Source organism: Takifugu flavidus, chromosome 5 (genome assembly GCF_003711565.1).
Source record: "Takifugu flavidus isolate HTHZ2018 chromosome 5, ASM371156v2, whole genome shotgun sequence".
NCBI lineage: Eukaryota > Metazoa > Chordata > Actinopteri > Tetraodontiformes > Tetraodontidae > Takifugu > Takifugu flavidus.
The window spans coordinates 5,517,057-5,539,109 of NC_079524.1; the positions used below are offsets into that span (position 1 = coordinate 5,517,057).

At 47.9% G+C, this 22,053-nt stretch overlaps 4 protein-coding genes and 1 pseudogene across 4 annotated transcripts; 1 reads left to right on the plus strand and 4 right to left on the minus strand.

The window, feature by feature from the left end:
- Positions 1-918: 918 nt before the first annotated feature.
- Positions 919-4,561, minus strand: psat1 (phosphoserine aminotransferase 1). Its single transcript, XM_057032687.1, has 9 exons — positions 4,404-4,561; positions 3,697-3,757; positions 3,463-3,532; positions 2,669-2,874; positions 2,299-2,471; positions 1,821-1,990; positions 1,601-1,729; positions 1,347-1,484; positions 919-1,253 (listed from the first exon to the last, which is right to left on the minus strand). Exons 1-9 carry the CDS (start codon positions 4,458-4,460, stop codon positions 1,151-1,153), a joined length of 1,107 nt encoding a protein of 368 aa, XP_056888667.1. The 5' UTR covers positions 4,461-4,561; the 3' UTR covers positions 919-1,150.
- A 972-nt stretch (positions 4,562-5,533) lies between these two features.
- LOC130525667 (iron-sulfur cluster assembly 1 homolog, mitochondrial) lies at positions 5,534-7,889 on the minus strand. Its single transcript, XM_057032690.1, has 4 exons — positions 7,741-7,889; positions 6,890-6,943; positions 6,615-6,720; positions 5,534-6,373 (listed from the first exon to the last, which is right to left on the minus strand). The coding sequence occupies exons 1-4, from the start codon at positions 7,819-7,821 to the stop codon at positions 6,225-6,227; spliced, it is 390 nt and encodes a 129-aa protein (XP_056888670.1). The 5' UTR covers positions 7,822-7,889; the 3' UTR covers positions 5,534-6,224.
- A 431-nt stretch (positions 7,890-8,320) lies between these two features.
- LOC130525666 (iron-sulfur cluster assembly 1 homolog, mitochondrial-like) lies at positions 8,321-9,942 on the minus strand (annotated as a pseudogene).
- A 284-nt stretch (positions 9,943-10,226) lies between these two features.
- Positions 10,227-19,843, minus strand: tut7 (terminal uridylyl transferase 7). The gene is given in 30 exon segments (XM_057032686.1): positions 10,227-11,566; positions 11,765-11,831; positions 11,959-12,026; positions 12,104-12,303; positions 12,380-12,495; positions 12,567-12,658; positions 12,745-12,792; positions 12,868-13,045; positions 13,133-13,210; positions 13,464-13,577; positions 13,660-13,749; positions 13,815-13,918; positions 14,003-14,060; positions 14,174-14,274; positions 14,365-14,451; positions 14,593-14,743; positions 14,843-15,471; positions 15,649-15,826; positions 15,923-16,057; positions 16,160-16,279; positions 16,365-16,491; positions 16,946-17,015; positions 17,098-17,149; positions 17,284-17,372; positions 17,434-17,535; positions 17,538-17,610; positions 17,763-17,879; positions 18,073-18,218; positions 18,356-18,772; positions 19,527-19,843. Coding segments are annotated over 29 exon segments (3,849 nt in total). The 5' UTR covers positions 18,756-18,772; positions 19,527-19,843; the 3' UTR covers positions 10,227-11,507.
- A 520-nt stretch (positions 19,844-20,363) lies between these two features.
- On the plus strand, positions 20,364-21,747 carry LOC130525665 (cyclin-O protein B). Its single transcript, XM_057032688.1, has 3 exons — positions 20,364-20,700; positions 20,799-20,984; positions 21,061-21,747. The coding sequence occupies exons 1-3, from the start codon at positions 20,377-20,379 to the stop codon at positions 21,571-21,573; spliced, it is 1,023 nt and encodes a 340-aa protein (XP_056888668.1). The 5' UTR covers positions 20,364-20,376; the 3' UTR covers positions 21,574-21,747.
- Positions 21,748-22,053: the final 306 nt, after the last annotated feature.

Below are 22,053 nucleotides of genomic sequence, written 5' to 3' on the forward strand. Positions count from 1 at the left end.
AGCAGCATTCACCCTGCGTCCCCAGCTCTCAGTATTGATATTTGCTAACAGCCAAAATTACTTTTTTGGGGTGGACTCATCCGGGATGTTATATAAAATAATAACTCACGGATCAACTTTGCTTTGTGTTTCATTATTGTTCAAAATGAAACTTTAAAAAAAAAAGAAGAAGAAAGAAAGCACTTCCCCGCACGCTTAAACTAGGAAGAGAGCCGCACACGTGCTTTAAAGCTACAGAAGAATCCGAATCCGGTTTGTTTCGCCAAGTACGTGCACGCGTACGACGAGCTTAACCCTCAACATCTATACATACAGAGAATCTGAGGACACTGAGGATGACAACAACAGTGCAAAAACAAACACTACACACAATAAAAAATATAATTAAATTAACTTATTCAGATAATGTGACCGCTGGATTTAACTGTGTTGAGGGTGATGTAGTGCAAATACCATAAATAATGTATGGAATAGAAACATAAGTGTTTTATATATACACAATATGAATTGTGTGACAGACTCGGGTCGGAGGCCTGAGGGAGGAGGTGTCTGTGTCCGGCTGTGCTGGCATGGAGTATTAATCGCATGTTAATAGCAATGTAATAAACGTCTGCTCCGGTTTTCTGGTGAACGCTGCCACCTAGCGCTCATTCACAGGAATACACTTTTCTGGTGTCTGTTGGTCACCTGTGGCTGAAGCTTCAGTTGTTTTGTTCTCCTCACAGGTGAATTACTTTAGTTTGGATGAAATTTGAGTTATTTCTTTCAATTTTTAAAAACAATTGTGGGACAAATATAATCTTAAATGTGTGCAGGAGATTCAATTTCATCATCTTGGATCTGGTAAATATGCTCGTCAGACCTCTGATTTCTACTTCAGAATAAAACATATTTCACTGACCACACAGGAAACTGTAAAAGGATTTTCCATGTTAGATTTACTGGGATTACTCCACTACACAGTGTGGAAAAAATACTGTTAGAGAACAAATTTAGTGTGACAGTAATTCTATTGTTTTTTTAAAAATGAAACATTAGCTCATCAGTAATAGTTAACGGGGTTTTAGAAACTCTCACATCCAACAAGGAGCTGGACATTTAACAAAACTACAGCGATGGAAGGCCACTTGGTGACAGCAGCGTCTGCAGCTCATTGGTGCTCCTTCTGGAACTCTTTCATGAAGTCGGCCAGAGCTTCGGCCTCCTCCACGGTCACCGCGTTGTACAGAGACGCGCGCATTCCTCCCACTGACCTGCAGGGGGAGACAAACCGCCACGTCTGAGCCGCAGCTCCTCTGTTTAGGACCCAGTATTAGATAAATGCAGACAGGAGAGGACTGTCCCACCTGTGTCCCTTCAGTGATATCATCCCACGCTTGGAAGCTCTGTCCAGAAACTTCTTCTCCAGTCCCTCATCCCCCTCTTTCTTCCCTACCCGGAAGGGCACGTTCATGCGGCTCCGACAGGCCTCCTCTACAGGGCACCTGGGGAAACCCGGCGTTTTCTGCTGATTATTTTAATCTGTTTCGCCACGGCAACCACTGCTCCGGTCTAAAGTAAAGAACAATTCATTTACTCTGCACATTTAAGCCTAACTTACACATAAAAACCATTGGAGGCGTTGATGATGTCATAAATGGTGCTGGACTTCTTCCTGTTGAGTGTTTCCATGGCAGCGCTGCCACCGCTGTTCTTGATCCACTCCATAACCAGACCCATGATGTAGATGCTGAATCACACACACACCCGCACACACACACACACACCCAGAGTGTTAAAGATGTCTGTCCCACGGTGAAAACCAACAGGCGGCGGTCTACCTGAAGCAGGGGGGCGTGTTGTACATGGAGTTATTCTCCACCTGCACCTTGTAGTCCAGGACAATGGGACACTCTTTCAGGGCGTGGCCTATCAAGTCCTCGCGGACAATAACCACGGTTACGCCGGCGCAGCCAACGTTCTTCTGAGCACCGGCGTAAATCAGCCCAAACTGCAGGATAGAAGGGGAACATGTTGACCCGGAGGGGACTAGTTTAGGTTTGCCCCAGTTAGCTAACGTTAGCCACCATCAGATCGATTCAAAATCATCTTTATTTATGTAGCAACGGTCACAATTAAAAATGTCTGGAGGCGCTTTACAGAATGCTAGCCTGAGCCCTAACAAGCAATAGTGGCAAGGAAATACTCCCCTTTAACAGGAAGAAACCTTGAGCAGGACCAGGCTCACAGGCCAGGATAACATTAGCTGTTGTTCACCTGAAAATGCTAAGATTGTGGGATGGTTTCATCCCTCCTCACCTTTGAGACATCAACAGGCCGGGACAGGAAATTGGAGGACATGTCGCTCACAAGGACGACTCCATTCGTTTCGGGCACGAAGTTGAACTCCACGCCGTGCACGGTCTCGTTGCAGCAGTAGTACACGTAGGAGGCGGAGGGGTTCAGGTTCCAGGAGCTGGAGTCGGGGATTTCTGTAGGAGACGAGGACAGAATAAGATCCAAAGGCTGCGGCGGGGAGCCCAGATCCTGATCAGACAACCATGTGGAAAAGGCTGCTCAAATTCCAGAGGCTTTTCCCGCGGCCGCCTCTATTGTCTGTTATTACGCAACAGCGGAGGCGCAGCCAGGTTCTGCTGCAGGCCGCCGGAGCTCCTGGACACACACTCACTGGTGTAGGAGTCCAGCTTCGGGTGGACAACGTTGACTTTTCCGTATTTCTCGGCCTCTTTGGCCGCCTTGGCCGACCACGTGCCGGTGACCAGGTAGTCGGCGCACCTGCCCTCTTTCAGGCCAATCAGGTTGAGAGGAACGCCGCTGAACTGCCCCGACCCCCCACCCTGCAGGAACATCACCTGGTAGTTGTCGGGGATATTTCTGAGGGGACAAACTGTCTTCAAGGGTTGGCAAAAATACAGAGGAACACATGTTCTAACATGGATGTAAAGGTATCTGGAAGCAGGAGGAGGAGCAGGAGGAGGGTGAGGAGGAGGGTGAGGAGCAGGAGCAGGAGGAGGAGGTGAGGAGGAGGAGGAGGGTGAGGAGCAGGAGGAGGGTGAGGAGGAGGAGGAGGAGGAGGGTGAGGAGGAGGAAGAGGGGGAGGAGGAGGAGAAACAGGAGGAGGAGGGTGAGGAAGAGGGTGAGGAGCAGGAGCAGGAGGTGGAGGAGGAAGAGGGGGAGGAGGAGGAGGAGGAGGAGGAGGAGGAAGAGGGTGAGGAGGAGGAGGAGCAGGAGGAGGAGGGTTGAGGAGCAGGAGGAGGAGCAGGAGGAAGAGGATGAGGAGGAAGAGGGTGAGGAGGGGCAGGAGGAGGGGCAGGGGGAGGAGAAGGAAGAGGGGGAGGAGGAGGGGGAGGAGGAGGAGGAGGAGGAAGAGGGTGAGGAGCAGGAGGAGGGTGAGGAGCAGGAGTAGGAGAAGCAGCAGGAGCAGCAGGAGGAGGAGGAGGAGGAGGAGCAGGAGGAGCTCACAGCAGCTCTCTCAGCAGACTCTTGGTTCTGTTCAGGATGTTGTTGAAGTCGGACGATCGGTGACTCATCTCTAGTTGAGAGAGACAAAGATCAGAGCGTCAGCAAACCTGACACTGAATAAAAAACAAACTGGGTGGATGAAGCTGTGTCCAGACTCGTTCTGTTGCCCGTGGCAACGCCTGAGGGTGATCATCACAAACGAGCCTCGTCAGAGTTGGCTGAGCCCGGACTCACCCAGGACGCTGATGCCGGTGTCGCTGTACGTCAGAAGCTCCTTCTGTGCTTGGAGCAGCACCTGGAAGAGGATCCAGCAGATCAGTGATGGAAGATCTGACACGTTCATAAACCGATCACTTCTGTCCCCTGATCTCCCTCCGGACAAACTCAGCAGGCACTGAATTATTACCGAAAACGCACCAATCTGGCACTAAATTCCCAGATAACGACGACAGAGCTGGAACTCCAGATGTCCACAGGTGCGCGTGCTAACTTAGGACCAAACAGTCGCGAGGCAGCGCACTGCAGATAAAAGTTTTGCATGTTCGAATAATTGTTTTAACACAACCTGACATAGCTGCGCTTTGCAAACGTGCACGAAGAGAAGTGTTGTGTTTATTGTGCGTTGTGGAGGATGTTGGCGCTCCGCCGCCTCAATGGAGGCTGACGCAATCCGGCTCAGGATTATCAGCAAAACATCAAAGGGCCTGCGGCGTGCACGACTGCGTGCACGACTGCGCGCCGCTGTCAGGTGATGCGAGCGGCGGCTTGGTCGTGATTACGGAAGATGACGATCGGATTGCTCTTTTTAAAAAATCGGCAGCTTGTCGAGTCTGCAGCGTGCATCTGCGCGTCATGTAACGTTTCTCCTTCCGGTTCTTTACTCGCGTGGACTCTTTGTACTTTGATTTCGCAGCAGCCAAAACGGGAGGGTCGACACTTACGGGTTGGGGGAGTTTTGCGGGTCCGGCACCAAAGTTGATGACTTGTTTCTGCTCCATGTTGAAATCTCAGATGGTCCCTGTGCGCGAGTGCTCGGCGGAGTTTCTGCTCTCCTGCACACGTCGGAGATGCTGATTGTCTAACTGTGAGAGGATGCGTTCTCTAAACCTCGGATTTCTCCCCTTTGATTAGCGTAGTGGCGGTATCAGATATAACGCTAGAATGTGGGCCTAATAAAATAATTGTACTATCGATTTTTTATTTACTTTCATGCTGTAACATTTTGTGAATAACGATTGGCTTTACGCTCTGTTCAATGACACGTGGATCAAACGCGCCCAGCGACGCGACGTAACCGCTGTTACACGTTTGAGGGGGAAATATTCCCGTTGTTGCCTGAATGCCTCACGGAGAGAACAAGAATTCCCAGTCGGCCATTGCGCCGAATGGTGTCACGTGTCTGTTCATTTACGTTGAAAATGACGTGAGACAATTTGGACACTGGAAATTAATTTAGCTTTATTAATTTCTTTATCTTATAGTCCACATTTTCTCTAATGAAATAGGCTGATGGTATTAGAATAACTAAAATGCTGCCGGGTTAAATAGACTCCTAAAGTTTCAGAAACGCTGTGTCACAACTTTAATTGACTCAAAGAGTCCACCTGCTATCTCTGGTTTTATCAGCAATCAATGCATTGACAAGGTCCAAGAATGGACAGTTGTCATCACCATCATTGGTACCTGGAGGTGTGCGCATTACGTCCATTCAACAACTCTTAAGGTCTTTATCTTATATGTGTCATTTATTGGATGTGTGCTTATGTTTGCTTGGGCCTGTTGCCACAGTGACCGACTCCACAACACCTGGAATATTTTAAAACTAATTCCACTGTTGTAGCTTCCCGCTACTGCTTGACATCCAGTGAAGTCCACCAGTCAGGTTAAATTGGAAAATGAGACGATAATTCCGTTTCTGCAGCTCGTGAGAATCACAAGATGTCGATGGGGTGACTTAAGTGGAGAAGAAAGAGCCTTTAGGAGGCGGCTGGAAGCTTAATCTATGGCGTCTCTGCTCCTGATGCTCCTTCCACCACGCTATGGACAATGGCACATAAACCAGTGACAGCAGTGCAACTTTACTCATTTTTATTAAATATGTACACTGGCATATTACACCGATTCATTTTGACAGCACATAATCTGTACAAAGCCTGAGCTTTGATCAAACATAAATCCTCTCTGTGCCGGAGCAAAGGCTATGAAAGGGACATGTGATCGGAGCGTCTCGGTCTGTGCGTTTCTTTGTTGTGCGTTCGCGGTTCATAAGATATACATTTCTTATATTTACACATGGAGATAAATATTTAGTCACTCAGAAAGCAGGTTAAAAAGGCTCTACTGGCATGGGACACCAGGTGAAAGTGAGGGGTTTGAACAAAGTCTCACAAGTTCAATCCTGGACCTTTAAATATCAATGTGATCAATTTGTAGCTTCAGTGTGTTCTTGGTCAGGTTGCCATTTTTGCCCGCATAAACTGATGAAATATGCCTGAAATGTGCATCTACGTTAAAGAGGCGTAGATCTGAAACAAACACGTTTGCATCTGAGGTCCTTTGTGCCCACTAGCAGGAAGAAGTGATTGGAGGTCTGTGAGGCTAATAATCAATGTTAGCGTGGTCTGCGCTACACTGCTAATAATGAAGTGGTCTGCAGGAGGGGCAGTGGTGGAGATGCAGGCACACCCAGATGATCAGATGCCTCCTTCATCCAGCACCCTCAGCAATGTCCGGTCCTTTCTGTCAAGGTTTGTTCCACAGGCTCATACGCTGAAGCTCTCGCCGCAGCCGCACATTCCCTTGATGTTGGGATTGTTGAATATGAACTCGCTGTTTAGCTTCGTCTCTACAAAGTCCATCTCGGTGCCGAGAAGGGTCAGCTGAGCTTTCTTCTCAATGAACACCCTCACACCTAGGAGACAGAAACACCAGTCATCCCTGCTGTATTTCACCATGTTTGCTAAATTAACGGATATTTTGCTCCATCTGCCCGAGGTCAGGAATCTAGCACGACCTCTGAGGCAACAGGTCAGATCTATATGGCTCTGACTTCATCGAATATATCTGCTCCTTTCAATCAAATCAAAGTAATAACATCATAGTCCTTTGTCCAACTTAAGTCTCCTTCCACAAAGGCAGAGCCATTATCTTACCATCCTGCAGGACTTCTTCATCAGACTTTAGCTTCTCCTTGGTGTAGTCTAGCGTGTACGTGAGGCCATTACAGCCACGCGTTTTCACTCCAACCTTCAAACCAATCTGCAAAAGGCCAGTGGGACATGACTCGGTGAGATTTCATCTACTGTCAGACATGGATCTATGTGTGACCAAAGATGTGCAGCATAATCAAAAAGGTAAAACAGTTTCCTGAGCATGGAAGGCGACATGATCCTCTTCCTGCCCTTGTTAGATGATCCTCTTTACTTACATATTCAGGCTTGTCCTCCAACAGCAACCTGATTCTGTTCACAGCTGATGGAGTCTAAAGAAAAGACAGCAGAAACCAGATGGTTAGTCGTTCATCATATTGTCAGTTTTGTATTTTCCAGTGTTAAGACACAGATATAAAACCACAGAAGTACGAAGGCTAGCTGAATTAGCCAGGAGATGCTAACCCCGGAAAGCTAATGTCCTCATCAGCATTAGGAAGACTTGTCGGTAAATCCTACACAGAATATTTAGACGTTTAGTTTAACCCGTGAAAATGTGGATAATGACCTTTCTGAAGGAGAGAATTAAGACTACTTTAAGTCAGCACACAAGCTTTATCAGGGCTTTGCCCCGTTTAAATGCATTATCTTACCACAACACTGACAGAAACGCTGATCCTGGGTACCGCACCCATAACAAGAGGCTATTATGAGAGAGCTCACAGCACATTTGCAGAGAAGCCGTTGACATTTCGCGAATGTCACTAAGCAAGTAAGCAAGTCCCCATCCGGGAGGACAAACTTCTGAGAATTCAATTCCGTTTGTGCAGCGCAAAGTTTTTGTAAATCTAAAGTCATCGCCTTCTAATTGTCGATGGCGTTAAAAGAATGTTCTGCATAACTTGTTTCGGGGTGTTGTGACGCGAATCGTCGTGTTATAGACAGAATAACACCACCATCGGGGAGGCAGTTTTCCAGAAAACCCAGGCTACCTGCGGGGTTAGCAAATTAGCCTTAGCTAAGTGGATCACGTAACAGTGCGTCAGCTCACTTCACGGCACTTTCTGCGTTCACGTTGCGGTAACACAACACAGTTTACACGCGTTTATAATGTCCGACAGTATTTTACCAGTGTCAGCGCCGCTCTTGTAGCTATTATCTTCCTTTTGCTGACCGCTCGGACGGTCGCTCGCATCATGGAGGCAGACATGTTGACGTCGGATAAGATTCAAAACATTGTACTGCGCGGAAGTGTAGGAAAAAGGCTCCCGCCCCCAGCAGTGCGTTCTGGTCAATGATTGGTCGAACTACTGATGGACAGGCGTCTAAGCCAATCACCTCACGGATAAACAACTTGCATAATAGACATGCTATAAAAAAAATGAAAGTCATTAAAGCCAGTTCTGCCCTACACTGACACCTAGTGGCGACAGATACAACTGCGCCACAACTGTAACTAGGCCTTATTCTATCAGATTATATCTAAAGAAAATTCCTTTTTTTTTTAAAGGAGTGACCAGGATTGGTACATTCTGTCTGTAGCTAGACACTCACAATTAAATAAGCAAAAATGCAATTGGGTTGTTGAATTTTACTGCATATTTATATCGGGTGGCTTTAATGCAAATCACTTAAGAGATTTAATGTTTGAGCTTGCTGAGTATGACGTTTCCCTGATCTGATTTGGGGATAGAAGGAAAAGACACAGCAGGATTTAATATCAATTTAATGAATTCCCTACAACACAAAACAGACTGCAGGCCAACATTTCTCAGAAGAACTGGTGATTCCTAACAACAAAACATTTATGTCAACCAAAACACTTTTCCAAGGTAGTTTTCTCTGTCAACTGGACTGGGTTTCTTCTCTTGAAGACGTTTCGCCTTCTATCCAGAAGGCTTCTTCAGTTCTGAAATCGCTGGGGAGAGAGCTTGAAAATATATAGCCCCTGTGGACCAAGCTCTCTCCCCAGCGATTTCAGAACTGAAGAAGCCTTCTGGATAGAAGGCGAAACGTCTTCAAGAGAAGAAACCCAGTCCAGTTGACAGAGAAAACTACCTTGGATACAATGACCTGGATGACTGAGAATTTACACAGACAAAACACTTTTATATTGAGTCAGCATTCTTAGTACTCCACGGTACCTCGAGGGTAAGTGCCTTCAAACCACACTGACGAGTAAAGATGAGTGGAAAAGTCATCTGCATGAAGTGGTGATCGGGTGTTTCACTCCACCCACCTGCCTCGGCAACATTGGGTCTTTTCTGTTGGGTCTTTTCTTTTCTGTTAAAGGGGTTTTCAGAGGCTCATACGTAGAAGCTCTCGCCGCAGCCGCACATTCCCTTGATGTTGGGATTATTAAATATGAACTCGCTGGACAGCTTTGTCTCTGTAAAGTGCATCACGGTCCCAGAAGGGTCAGCTGAGCTTTCCTGTCGATGAACACCCTCACACCTACGAGACACAAACACCATTGGCCGAGGTCGGGTATCTGACGTGACCTCCGAGGAAACCCAGTTCCCAGCTGAAAACGCATCACTGCCTTTGATTCCCTTCCCACGTCAAACTTTAATCTCCCCGTCCACAAAGGCAGAGCCATTATCTTACCATCCTGCAGGACTTCTTCATCAGACTTTAGTTTCTCCTTGGTGTAGTCTAGCGTGTACGTGAGGCCATTACAGCCACGCATTTTCACTCCAACCTTTAAACCAATCTGCAGAAGGCCAGTGGGACATGACAGAACATTTCCTATGATAGACATGGTCCTGTGCGTGTGTGTGCACTCAAAGATGTGCAGCATAATTAAAAAGGTAAGCTAATTTCCTAAGTATTAAAGGGGACATGAGCCTCTTTCATTATCCTTTCTCTTTACTTACATATTCAGGCTTTTCCTCCAAAAGCAACCTGATTTTGTTCACAGCTGATGGAGTCTAAAGAAAAGACAACAGAAACTAGACGATTATTAGTTAATGCGCTGCACCTCCGATTTAAACAGACAATATACAGTATATTTCCTATTGTTCACCCAGTAGGAAGACTCAGATGTGAAGACATTACAAACACCAAGATAAACTGAATTCCCAGTAGTTCTCCGGGTATAACCTACCAATGTCAGAGGTGCTCTTGAAGGTCTGACGTTGCTTTTGCTGGAGGATCGAACCACGGAGAAAGACAGACTGTCGTCGGATAGATTCAAAATATTGCCCTGCACACGTGCGCCCGCCCCCAGGAATGCGTTCCGTTCTCCGATTGGTCGAGCCGCTGATGGACAGGCGCGTAAGCCAATCAGCTCACGAATAAACAACCGGGCAAACATGGCCGTGTTGAACGCTCGTACACCTCGACGTGTGTAGCAAATAGTTTAAAAGTAGCAAAGTTCTTTGATTTGTGTGACGTCTGTATATTTAAGTCGATTGCAAATGTGATTAAGAGTTTCTCGTTTGGAGTTAAATAAATCACATGCCTTTGATGCTGTTACGTCACGTAAAATAGCAAAGATTAAAGCCGGTCAAGATCAAAACTAACTTTCTATACAGTGAAATCTAGTGGTAGCAGCTACAACTGCCACGCTGCGTCCTTAATTATGTGGATGAGGGGTTAAAAGAAACAACACACTTGCTTTTGTCTCCATTTAATGAATTCCTTGAGACACAAAATAGATTGCAAGCCAAGATTTCCCAGAACTGGTGCAAACGAAACAAAACCTACTCATGTCAAAGAAAATTTGTACATTGACTTTAAAATAAAACTAGATTTAAATGACACCAAAAACTTTTTTTTTTCTTTAAAAAAAAAAAAAAGGAAAACTCAGGCATGTTTGGACACGAGTAAAGCCAGAAGATGACAAGACAATAGCAGCAACATACATTTGTGAAGGCCCACAGGGATGCTAAGACCCGACATCGTTGAAATGCAACGCTTTTGTGGCAAATAAATAATTTCTCCTTCCAATGCACTGAGCTTACTGTCTTATACAGTGTTTGGACCACTATATGCTATTAGTTAGACCTGTTGACTGGCTTGACTTCAGCGCGCAAGTAGAACTGCTTCTTGCACAGTAGCATCAGCACTTTCTGCCCCGAGAGGAGACAGAAACAGGTGGCAGGAATAAATATCTAAGACCGAGGCGCATCACTAGTTTCTTTAAAAAACAAAACATGACCCTAAAAATATATATACAGTTGTTCAACAAAGAAATGACAGCTGTTTTTAAGGCTCGAGGAGAGATGGACAAACTCGCTGATTGACAAAGGAAAAATCCCAGCTGTTATAAAAAGGTACATTGTCATTAAAGGTTGTTTTAAACAATATATTCCGTTCATGTCTTGAATTTTTTTTTAAAATAAATTCTAAAAACATTGCAATAAATAAAAGTGAACCAAATACATGACAAGTCTTCATTTATATGCTCTGATTTAGCTTCATCGCTACAAATTAATGTCTAATCAGACCCATAAAATCAAATATAATACAAATATATTCTTTTGCTTTGTGCAAATGAGTCACTGAAGCTGACCACTGATCAAAGCTTAACTTATTTAGCACTTTTCATGGGACACTTAAGTGACAGTTTTCTGTCAATCTGCAGCATAATCCGAGATACGAGGTTAAAAACAACGTCACTGGCAGTGTGAGTAAACAGATATGAGCTGCATATATATTTGCTTGTGTTAAAATGAAAGCATTAAAAATCTCTTAAAGAGTCGACGGTTTCTCCAGGGATGTGGGGGGGGGGGCAACATACATAAAAAGGCCCTATTGGCTTCAAGTCAAGGCGTCCTGGCTTTGGCGTCTAGCGGGCTCGGTCTGGCCCAACAGTCCCATTCTACTGGTTCGTCTTCTGGACTTTTGGTCTCCCTGGACAAAGAGTGGAACAGTCTCAGAGGCCGCTGCTGTTCAGTCCACCGGGTTCCTCCTGTGAGTAGACAGACCCGGGTGTCGGCCGACTAGACTGCCTGAAAAGACAAGTCAGCACTTATTCTGAAGCAGTTTGAAGCTGCGCTCCCCCAGCGACGGAAAAGGAGCAGCAGACATCAGGACCGCCAGCTCCTGTGTTTGATGACATTTGGCTTTATTTTGGTCTGTGGCCTATATGGAACACAGAAATGACCTCCTCGATCTGTTAAAAGTGGATTTGTAAAGGCGCTACGTACCCATTTCTGGACCCAATATGAGATTTTGTTGCCTTCTCTTTTTTTTGTCTTCTTGTAAAGGTAATTTCTGGAAGAAGTGAAAACAGGTCCCGTTATGACGGAAGCTGCCCTTACTCTTCAAAATAAAACCATCCCAGAAACAACACTGAATGAGCCGAGACGTAAACGCCTCAGAGCTGCACGTGTGCTCGTACCTGTCTGTCCTGCTCCCTCAAATTCCTCAGATGAGCTGGAGTGGAGAAGCTTTCCATCTTCATATTTCCTGTTCAATGAAAATCAGAGCTAAGACACAGCAAGTTCCTCCTCCCCCCCACCGGTTCACAGCGTTCCGCTCCTCACCTGCGGTGTTTCTGTTCAGCTGACAGTCCCTCTTGATGTGAGCGCTTGACCCACACAGGAAGCAGCAGCGGATCTCCGGCGCGTCCCTCTTCCTCCAGTGCTCGTTCTTCTGCCTGACCTGGTCTTTGCCGTCTTCTCCTGCATCCGGTCTGTCTCGCAGGTACTCGGGCCACTTCTCCCCATCCCTTCTCTGCTTGGACCTGCACCGGGATTAACAGGGAAGTTAAAACCATCTGGCCGACAGCTTTGGGCTCCACATGAGGAGATGGTCCCTACTTTTTGCGCATGGGGCAGTCTTTCATGAAGTGGCCGATCTTGCCACAGATACGGCAGCAGCGGTCATTTGGAGCCACCTCCCCCTCGGTGAGAACTTCAGGGTCGAAGAAATACTCCTGGAGCGGATGAAGAAGAATCCCGTTTTTATTCTAGTCTTGAGTGTCCGCCGTAAACAGCAGATACTGACCATCAGACTGGGGTAGATGGGAGGGAAGGCTTTATGGGGCGTGCCGAACACTCGTCTGCCATTAATAAAGGCCTTCATGATGAAGTTGGTCACTGAGGGGAGAAGATGGGAAATAAAATACACTAGAAAAATGAAAAATAAGTAGAATCCACCAAAAGAAATGCGCGAATAACCGTACTTTTCCTGGAAAGACCGGCACCGAGGTTATGATTCAGGTCAAAGGGATCTGGGACGATACAGAAAACAACAGAAATCAGTCGGAATGAAACGACGAGTCGGCTGCATCGGGACGCCGGCTGACCTTCAATGACGATGTATTTCGACGTCCACTGCTTGTTGAAAGTGGTGAGGCGGGCGTGCTGGCGGATACACACCACGTGCTCCCTAAAGTCAAACTCCTCCGTGTAGAAGCGCAGCAAACCGAGCCACAGCTCCCCCACCGTCTCGGTGTTCCCCCCCAACTGTGGCCAACGGCTGGGCTGAACACGGATGCATCGTCAAGATGGTGCCGTGCACATATTTGCTCATTTGTTCACACTGTTTTTACAAAACTGCAAAATGCTCACGAGTGCTTTCAAGTCATCAAAGAAATATACGTTCCAGCCGTCGACCAGCACCTCCGGTTTCTTCTGCCCATCATAAATCTGCAAATGAAAATACAAAACTTCTATAAACACAAGCGATTGTCTTTGTATTAATGTTCTTGTTGAATTTTCCATACAGAATGCTGAGCTATGAGCTCAGACACTTTTCCCCTGCAGTCCGACTACCAGAGTTTCTCTCCCGTCTCCGTGAATTGGAGGGGCGGGATTATCTGGTGACATCTCCATCGTTTGATGGAAATCCAAAGGTTACCTAGCGTATTTCACACCGCTGTACAAGGCTGTAGACGTGTACCTCTTGAAGCACAGGAATCACTGGAGGGTTTCTTTGCTGGAGAAAAAACAGCGCCATGAGGGTGTACGCGTAGGACGACAGGCTGCCGCGCGAAGCATCCCCGATATCGCACATCTGGGAGGGAAGGATGGAGAAAGATGGGAGGTTATATTGAAGTATATCAGCATTTCAGTACAGGCGTGCGCAAAACACCCACTTTGGCAAAAACCTTCATGATGTAACAGAGGATCTTCACTCTTCTGTCTATAGCAGCATATGAAGCCAAGAGGTGTGTGTTGTGAAGAGCCTGAAGGGAGATAGCGAGGTCGTTAGCAGAAGAAACAAAGGCTAAAAATACAACAGGGGCCCTACCAGTGTGTTGTAGAGGCTAATGTCTCCTTCCAGACCCGTCTGGACGTGGTAGAACTTCACGATGGGCACCTTTGCTGTAGTGATGGGCAGAACATTCTTCACCCCTGCATGCAAGCATGGACACATGTTTAGGTGGCGTGAGGGGCGGTCGTGAAGCTCTACAAATAAAGTGGTAATTGCTTGCTAACCTGAGTGTTTCCTCAGCAGCCTTGCCAGGCTTTCGATTAGAGAGATGCAGTCCACATCCTGTAATGTCATCAACAGTTAAACTCTAATTTAATAATGGGATAAATAGGATTAATGATCAAGATGAAACATGGCTGCAGGTCATTCTGCAACCTGGCTAACAGATACCATACATTTATCGTCTCCTGCCCCTCCAGCACCATACAAATGTCGAGGTCACTCTGTCTGAAGCCAAAGCCATTTTTGGAGGAGCCAAACAGTTGCAGCCGCGCCGCTGTGCATGAGAAACACCCTTTGTCAGATTAACCGTGCATGTCCACCATTAACGGAGAAGTTCATTAACAGTAAAGACGGCGACATTTACCAGGAAACTGTCGTCTGATGAAGGTTTCCAGGTCTTTGAGGATGAGCTCCCTCACACCCATTTCCAGTTCGTCTGGGGCAAAATCAGCTACAAAGGATACAAAGTCATGATTATAAAAGGACTTTAGCAGGAAAAAAAAGCAAATGAAGACAAAATGAACAAAAGCTACAACGAAACAAAAGAAGATAAGAGAATAGGAAGATTAAAGGTGGGGTTGGGGGCACTCACTGTAGCACTGCTCGCAGACTTTGTTAAGAACACTGAGGAACTCCGGCGTTAAAGCGGGCAGAGGATCCAGTTGCACTTTCTTGAAATCTTCTGGGCAATCCTTCTTCAAATGCCCGTCGTGTTTGCACAAGCTGCACACAACCATGTGTGTCTAAGAGAGATGGAAAGTTAAGATGAACAATCCCCTCGCAGAATCGACACGAGCGCCCGACCTTAAAGAGTTAAAAGAACCAGAACCAAAGCCACCAACCTTTCCCCTGGAGAACGCTTGCTTGCTAAATTGATATGAGAGCTTCTTCTCTTTGCGGGTTTGGGTTTCTGGGCTCTCCGCTCCCACTGTGTCCTCTAACTGCGAGGTTAAAGTCTTCACAGGGGTCAGCTCCACCTCCTCGTCATCCTCGTCCCCTGAGCCAGCTGTGTCCAGGTCAGGACCCTCCTCATCTGACAACAGTTCCTCCCCTGAGATCTCATCCACTGGGAAAATCTCCTCCTCCTCCGTGGTGAAGCTGTCCAGGTGGCGTCTGTTACGTGACTCCACGTCCTCGTCCTCTTCGTCCTCGGACAGGCTGCTTTTGCCCGGATCTGCTTTCTCTTTCTCCCTCTCCTCGTCGGAGTCGCTGTATTCCTCAACGTCCTCCTCTTCCTCGATGATGCAATCCGAGTCTTCGGGGCCGTTTTCTTCGGGTTTGTGATCGGCGGGCTGCGATTGAACGCTGAGCTGATTGAAATCCGATATGAGACCTGTGGCCTTGGGCCCAGCGGGAGCATTCGGTGGCAGGGCGAAGTACTTGTAGGTGGTTTTGAGGCAGTGGAGGATGTACTCGTACATTTGCTGGCTGTTGACGGTGCGGGCCACATTTCTCTTGACAGCAAACGGGTCTGACCACAGAAACAGAGACACACAAAGAGGTTCGAAGTTAACGGAATCTTCACGTTCCTGCTTGAAATTGTAGCATTTGTAGTTGTAGCTGTGCCGTTCTCACGAGATTTCCTTTTTTTTTTTACTGCAGCCAGAAAACCACAGTATTTAAACTACAAATGCAAACGGTTCCTCACCCTCCACAGCGATCCGTTTCTTGGGCCAGTCTTTCATCTCCCGGGAGAGGACCACAGCGGTCCGCACGCAGATCACGTTTTCAGCCATGTTGAACTCCAGGGAGTAAAAGCGAAGCATTTCGACCCAGAGAAGGCCGACTTCCACGGGCGGGCGGGAGCCGTGCAGGGTCAGCGACACCTGCAGGGGAACACATGTGAAGACAAAGGACCCGTTTAAAGAGCAAAGATAAAAACAAAGGCTTAAAATCCAAAACAAGGAACGAGTGACACCTACTCTCCCAGTGGCCGACGGACTCTTTGATTCCTGTGGGGATTCCTTGGAAGACGGAGTGTATTCCCAGTGTAAATACCCATCCTCTACACGAGTGAGGTGGAAGTCCGACAGCCGGCTGAGTGAAAACTCCCTAATCTACAGGCAGTCACAGAATAAGATCAGTTTTGGCTGATTCCCTTTAAACAAACACGAAATATCGCGAAAGCTTCAGGCCAAAGACAAAGTAAAGAATCTCACTTCCTGTTTTAGGTAAGTAGGCAAGATGGATACTTTCCGCTGCTGCAGGAAGTAGATAACCATGAGGGCGAAGACGTACGGCGGCAGCCCTCCTTCCTCGGACCGGTCGATCGTGCACAGCTGGAGCAGAGGGCGACAAACGAGACGCCGGTGAGCAGGAGGAGCCGACAGCGTGGTTCGTGCAAACCTCGGCACAGGAACCTACCCGAGCCCAGCGCCGCAGCCCCAAAACCAGGGGCCGCACGAGAGGCTCCGCCGTGCACAGGGCAGCCAGGTAGGCGGTGGTTTGAAAAGCGTTTTCATTACCGGCACTGACCTTGCAGATGAGGCCGCTGTTGGGAAAAACCTCAGGTTATTCACTTGGATACGGAGTCAATATGGGAGCCCGTGTGGCCCGTTTATTATCGGGTTAATAGTGATATAAAGGCGTGCTTCAAACGTGTCTACAAAACAAATATTGAACATTATGTCCTTTTCTAGCACAAGAGTGATGCCGAGGAGCCAAAAGCAGCAGTTCCACCCCAGTCTCAGGCTTCCACAACAGCTGCTTAATGCAACTGGAACACAGGAACGTGAGAAGTTACACAGTTCCAGTTGATCTGAATGGGAGGGAATTCTGCATCCGTCCCTTTTACACGCCGACACACTTTTCTGCACCAATAAGGATGTTCCAATGTTTTTTCCTCTGTGGCGTTGAAATATAGTGAACATCGATAATTTCCCTGGTAATAAAACAACGTCAGTGCTTTTAGTATTGTGAAGACACAGAAGAGAACGCCCCCCCACCTGCTTCTGTCTTTACAAAGGACCACGGGCACCCTGGCGTGGAAATCAGCCTCCACATCAACAAAGAGAGCTGAGGACACAGCGTGACAAATCAGATACAATCACTCCGCTTCCAGCGCTTGAATGGATGTCGGGGTGAGGACACAACTCACAGCACATGGAGAGCGTCTCCTTGACCAGCAACAAGACGTCGGGCTGGTGCATCTGTGAATACAGTCTGTTTCAAAGCCTTCATACAACATAAATATGATATAGAGGACATATGAATGGGATACACCAGCAATTCGTGTCACAGAGCTGATAAACGATGCAAACCGGAGACAGGCCGAGCTACTCACATGTTGTGGATACTGGATGTCAATGTTCACATCAGAGTCCGTAAATCCAAACTTTGTGCAGGATGATCCGTACAGCCTGAGTCTGATCTCTACAAACATGAGAAATGAGTGGCGCAGTTCAGACAAATGTGGACTTCCTGGGTGAATTACCGGGCAGGACGGATAGGAGGAGGTCCTGCATGGCGGCCACGACGCATCGCCTCTGCTCCACGTCCTCGTCGCTCAGGCCGTGCTGCGCGACCTCGGCCTCCGCGCCGCGGTGACGGCGCTGGCCTGCTGCGGCCCCGGAGGCCGTATCTCAATCAGCATCACCTGCTCCAGCTTCTCCTGCAGACACCAGCAAACGGCGCGTCCTCAAGACTGGAGGGGCGGAGGGAACGGCGGGGAGGGGAGGGGCCGGCGGGGAGGGGAGGGGAGGGGCCGGCGGGTGCAGGCAGCCAGACGGCGGCGACCTCCGCGATCTGCATGTGGGTTCTCACCTTTGCCTTCTTCTTGTGCCTTTTGTCACGGATGTGCCTGAAAGCGTGGGCCAAAGATTCCAGGAGAATGTCGCACAGAGCACAGGTGTAAAGCGCACCAGAGTTGACGTGAGGCCTCTGGAGGAAGAAAAATGTGTAAATACGCGTATTTATAGCTGTAAATACACATATTAATACTTAATCAATGTAATTCTCTTTAAGAAAAGCAGGAAACATTACATTCTTGTGCTCTGCCTTTAATTGGAAGGACTGATTTTTAATGTTAAAAATCAACAAATATCCTCAGTTTGGTACATTTTGACCAACACACCTTCTTCACGGGGTAGATCTCCTCTTTGTTAAGTCGTTTCTCGGCCTGAAGTTGCTGCCGGAGGTCTTTGGCTGAGAGATTGGACTCCTCAGAACCTCTGTGCTCTTCAAATGTTTTCTTCCTGTTCCTGTTTTTCCATCGTTTCCCTTTTGAGATGGACAGAAAATAAAAGCAGATGGAAAATGCATCAATCAGACCTATATCTCTACAGCGTTGGGGGGGTTCTCACCCTATACTTAACAACCGTTTGAGGTCGAAACAGGTTCTGCATCGCCCGATTTACCTTCGCTAAAGGCCTCTTGGTTCCTGTCTCTGTCCGGATCCCGGTCTTCGTATGGGCCCTCTCCCTGAGAAGTCCTCCTCCAGCGCTGCTGATGTGGCCATTCTCTCCAGCTATCTTCAAGACTTCCACTCATATTATCCAGGCCTGGGAACCAGCGGGGGTCATCCTTCTGAGCGGAGCTTTGACCGCTCCTGAATCCACCAGGTGAGGAGCTTAAGGGCCCCTGCCCTCCTTTCCTAGGACTCGCCCTGTAGGGCCCTCCCGGGTTCTTGGCGTTGGGCCGGTAGCTCTGCCCTTGGCCCTGGTCCTGGGTCCTCCAGTTTTCTGCCTTGTCTGCGGCTGCTGCTCCCCTTTCCCAGCCACCTTTCCTGGCCCGGTAAGGCCTGCCTGAATTTTCCATGTTCACCTGTTACAGAACTGAAAAGACAAAATGGAGAGCGTGGCATACAGGTGTATCACAGGTGTAATTTCTGCAATGGAAAAGCTGGTTTACATCTTATTTGGCACCACGTTTAAGGCACAGATTTCGAGCAAACATGAGAAAATTCAGCATCCATTATAACGCGTTCGGCAGAAGTAACAACTACCGGTAAGTCACGAAAATGTCGGCAGAATAAACTGTTGTTTAAATCTACAATGTGTCGCTTCACTTTGTCGGGCTGAGCCGAGGGTTAGCCGCCGAGGCTAACTTCGGAGGGCTGTTTGGAACGCGGCGTTAGCATAAACTACCTTGTGCAGCAGATTCATGTCTGAGTGACGTTGCTTTGCCTCGTTTAAACCGCCAACTATAAAAATGTGTTGACCGAGGTGGGTGAAAAAAAGGCGAGTTAACCAAGTTGACCGCTGCGGCAGCCTTCCTGTTATTTTTAGCAGAGGAGGTTGTGTTTGGCGAGACGGTTAGCGCAGCTAGCTTACCTTGCTATGGCTAGCGATGACTAAGGTTGCTGTTATTTCAGAGCTTTTATAACCCCACAAGAGAACATTAGAAGATACAAATGGTTTCGTTGAACCGGTTTATTGAACACGTCCCGTCTACTCCGACGCGAAAATGCAACACGTGATTATAACAAAAACAACAACACAATATGCGTAATAGCGCGACGGGTGTAACATACATAGTAAAGCAAAACTTTTTGCAAAGGTGGAAATTCAACATAACACAAAGAAATACCTCCTTGGCTGCATGCAACGAAGGACCGCAGTAAAATCTTGAAGACAGCCGGCTTTAAACCCTTTCTTCAACCAAAAATGTCTCACTTGCTGTCCCGCTGACGTCCCATGCTAACGCAGGAAGCTTCCGCGGCTCGAATTGAAACCAAAAGCACCGTTTTCAAAATAAAATATCGGCTGCATTTGCAAGTTCGATGAGGAAAATGGACACAAATTGAAACAATTCGCAAGTAAAATGCCCCAACAGTGCATAAATATAGAGATAGGAGGACGCCAGCTGTTAGAGCTGTTGCAAATGTGCTGCAACGTATAATAAACTAATAAATAAATGCAATATTTACACCGTGGAGGCTTTTTCCCCCAAAGATGCCATTAACTGTCAGTTTTCTCTCAGAGCAAGCAAGGTTTGCATCAAAAGACACAATAGCAACTCACAACTGTGATTTGAGAAGCCACTATTTGGGCCCTTTGGGCTCAAAATCAAGGACTAATTTATATTCCAACTGGACTCAGTGATTAAACATTCTGGAGGTTAATTATATTCAGATTTATCTGCACGTGACAACATTTGGACACATAATCAATCAGGATTGAGCGTCTTGTGGAACAATGCAGAGATAGGTGGTCTGTATGAGGCGAACAACAGAAGTTAACCGTAAACCCTGAAAATAGCTTTAACATATGGTTCGAGGCCTAATTAATTATTATGGGACAACGGATTGTTTCGCCTTGTTGCCAAGTGACGAGGGAGGGATGCGGGTGCAGGGGCGGGAAGGCGCCGGGAAAAGTGATGGGAGGTGACTGGCGGAGTCGCCGATGCGTGAGTCCGATGCGTGATCGGCCTGATAAGGATGGTGGCTCCTGCCGAGGGCGGCTGCGGCTCCGGGACGCTTCACAGACGGACACCGACGACCACAGCGGCCCCTCCGTCGGACCCCCAGAAGGCCCGCCGCAGGAAACAGAAATTCATGTCCAAGTTGTGCGACTCGGGGTTCGAGGAAGACCTCGCACCCTCTCCGAGTCCATCCCCGGTTCGGATAGAGGTGCTTCCACTGCGGCCACACGCGGGGCAGCTGCCCACTTGGTTCCTGCAGTACGGAGACATCGGCTACAGAATCCAGAAAGAGAAGGAGGCGCATTTCCATCCGTGCAGAAGCTTGGAGCAGCAGCCACAAGTGGGGCCTTCAGCACAATCATGCGTTTATATTCACCAATGTGCCATTTTTATGTGGAAAATGATTAAAAAGACAATCTTAAAAATGTCCGATTGCAGCTGACGGCAGAGGCGCGGTGCACCCTGGTCAGCTGGCTCATCTCCCTGCACAAATATCTCCGGCTGTCCTTCGAGAGCTGCTGCCTGGCGGTGAACATCGTGGACAGGTTCCTGGTGTCCACGCCGGTGGCTGCAGACTGCTTCCAGCTGGTGGGAGCGGCGGCGCTCCTGCTCGCCAGCAAACAGGTGAGTGTTGGGACACAGAAAGGTGGCGCGGCGGTTCCAGGAGCCGCCTCTGACCCTGCTGTTGTCGCCCATCCAGGTGGAGGTGTGCTCGCCGCGCATTAGCCACCTCTTGTCCTTCTGCTGCGATGCCTTCACCAAGGAGCAGCTCTGCAACTTGGAGTGCCTCATCCTGCTTCGCCTCAACTTCCGGCTGGACGCGCCCACCCTGGCTTTTTTCCTGGACTACTACACCAACTACTTGGACGCGTCCCGGCTTGAGAGCGGCTGCAGGTTCCCCGCAGACAGCAGCTTGGCGCAGAAGGTGTGTGAGCTGAGCCTGGCGGACTACGCCTTCAACAAGTACTCGCCGTCTGTGATCGCCGGCTCCGCTCTTTGGCTGACCAGTGACTTGATGGGAGGCCAGTGGGCAGGTGAACTGGGCTCCCAGCAGATTTCTGCACAAACGTCAGGGTACTCGGAGAACTTCCTGATCTTCCCCAACGACGAGAGCCAGGGGGTCCGACGCAGCCTGGCCCTGGAGTGCAAAGACAAACTAAAGCTTTTGGTGTCATTAAACAAAGACATGTTGGAAACGATTTGTACCCTGTGACGTTATTAACTACAAAAATAAAGTCTGTTGCTCCCTGACCCCCAACTACTGTTTATGGCGCCTGCATGCACACGCAGTTAGTGTTGAGATGTTTTATTTTTCATTCAAACTGTTGCAGCGACCTTGACGGCGGAACTGTGAAACGTGCTGTAAATGTTGACCTTCGTTTTTAAAATCTGAGATTAAATGCCAGGATAAAATTTGGCGTTTGATCCCCATCACATCACACAGCAGAGCAAAAACACACCTGTGCGGATGTCAACGAGGGTAAATGATATGAATGAACATCTTATCTATGATTTTTTTTTTTAAATGCTCCAGAAAAAAGGTTCCGGAACCTACTGCTAGAAATAATTATAAACTCACACGTGTGACGTCAGAAGCATCCTTTGGGAATAAAGAACGATACTTTATAGAACGGGTGATCTCTATATACAAAGATTTGATTTAGCATTGCGTCGCTGTTTGTAACGGACCTGT

Excerpts from the sequence above, each read along its gene's own strand:
- LOC130525667 (XM_057032690.1), bottom strand. The coding sequence starts at position 7,821 with ATGTCTGCCTCCATGATGCGAGCGACCGTCCGAGCGGTCAGCAAAAGG. Across the intron at positions 6,721-6,889 it reads TGGAGGACAAGCCTGAATAT|ATTGGTTTGAAGGTTGGAGT; the intron begins GTAAGTAAAGAG and ends GGCCTTTTGCAG. Across the intron at positions 6,374-6,614 it reads TGAAGAAGTCCTGCAGGATG|GTGTGAGGGTGTTCATTGAG; the intron begins GTAAGATAATGG and ends TCTGTCTCCTAG.
- psat1 (XM_057032687.1), bottom strand. The coding sequence starts at position 4,460 with ATGGAGCAGAAACAAGTCATCAACTTTGGTGCCGGACCCGCAAAACTC. Across the intron at positions 3,758-4,403 it reads CCGCAAAACTCCCCCAACCC|GTGCTGCTCCAAGCACAGAA; the intron begins GTAAGTGTCGAC and ends ATCCTCTTCCAG. Across the intron at positions 1,991-2,298 it reads GGCCTGTTGATGTCTCAAAG|TTTGGGCTGATTTACGCCGG; the intron begins GTGAGGAGGGAT and ends TCTATCCTGCAG.
- LOC130525665 (XM_057032688.1), top strand. The coding sequence starts at position 20,377 with ATGGTGGCTCCTGCCGAGGGCGGCTGCGGCTCCGGGACGCTTCACAGA. Across the intron at positions 20,701-20,798 it reads GCTTGGAGCAGCAGCCACAA|CTGACGGCAGAGGCGCGGTG; the intron begins GTGGGGCCTTCA and ends GTCCGATTGCAG. Across the intron at positions 20,985-21,060 it reads TCCTGCTCGCCAGCAAACAG|GTGGAGGTGTGCTCGCCGCG; the intron begins GTGAGTGTTGGG and ends TCGCCCATCCAG.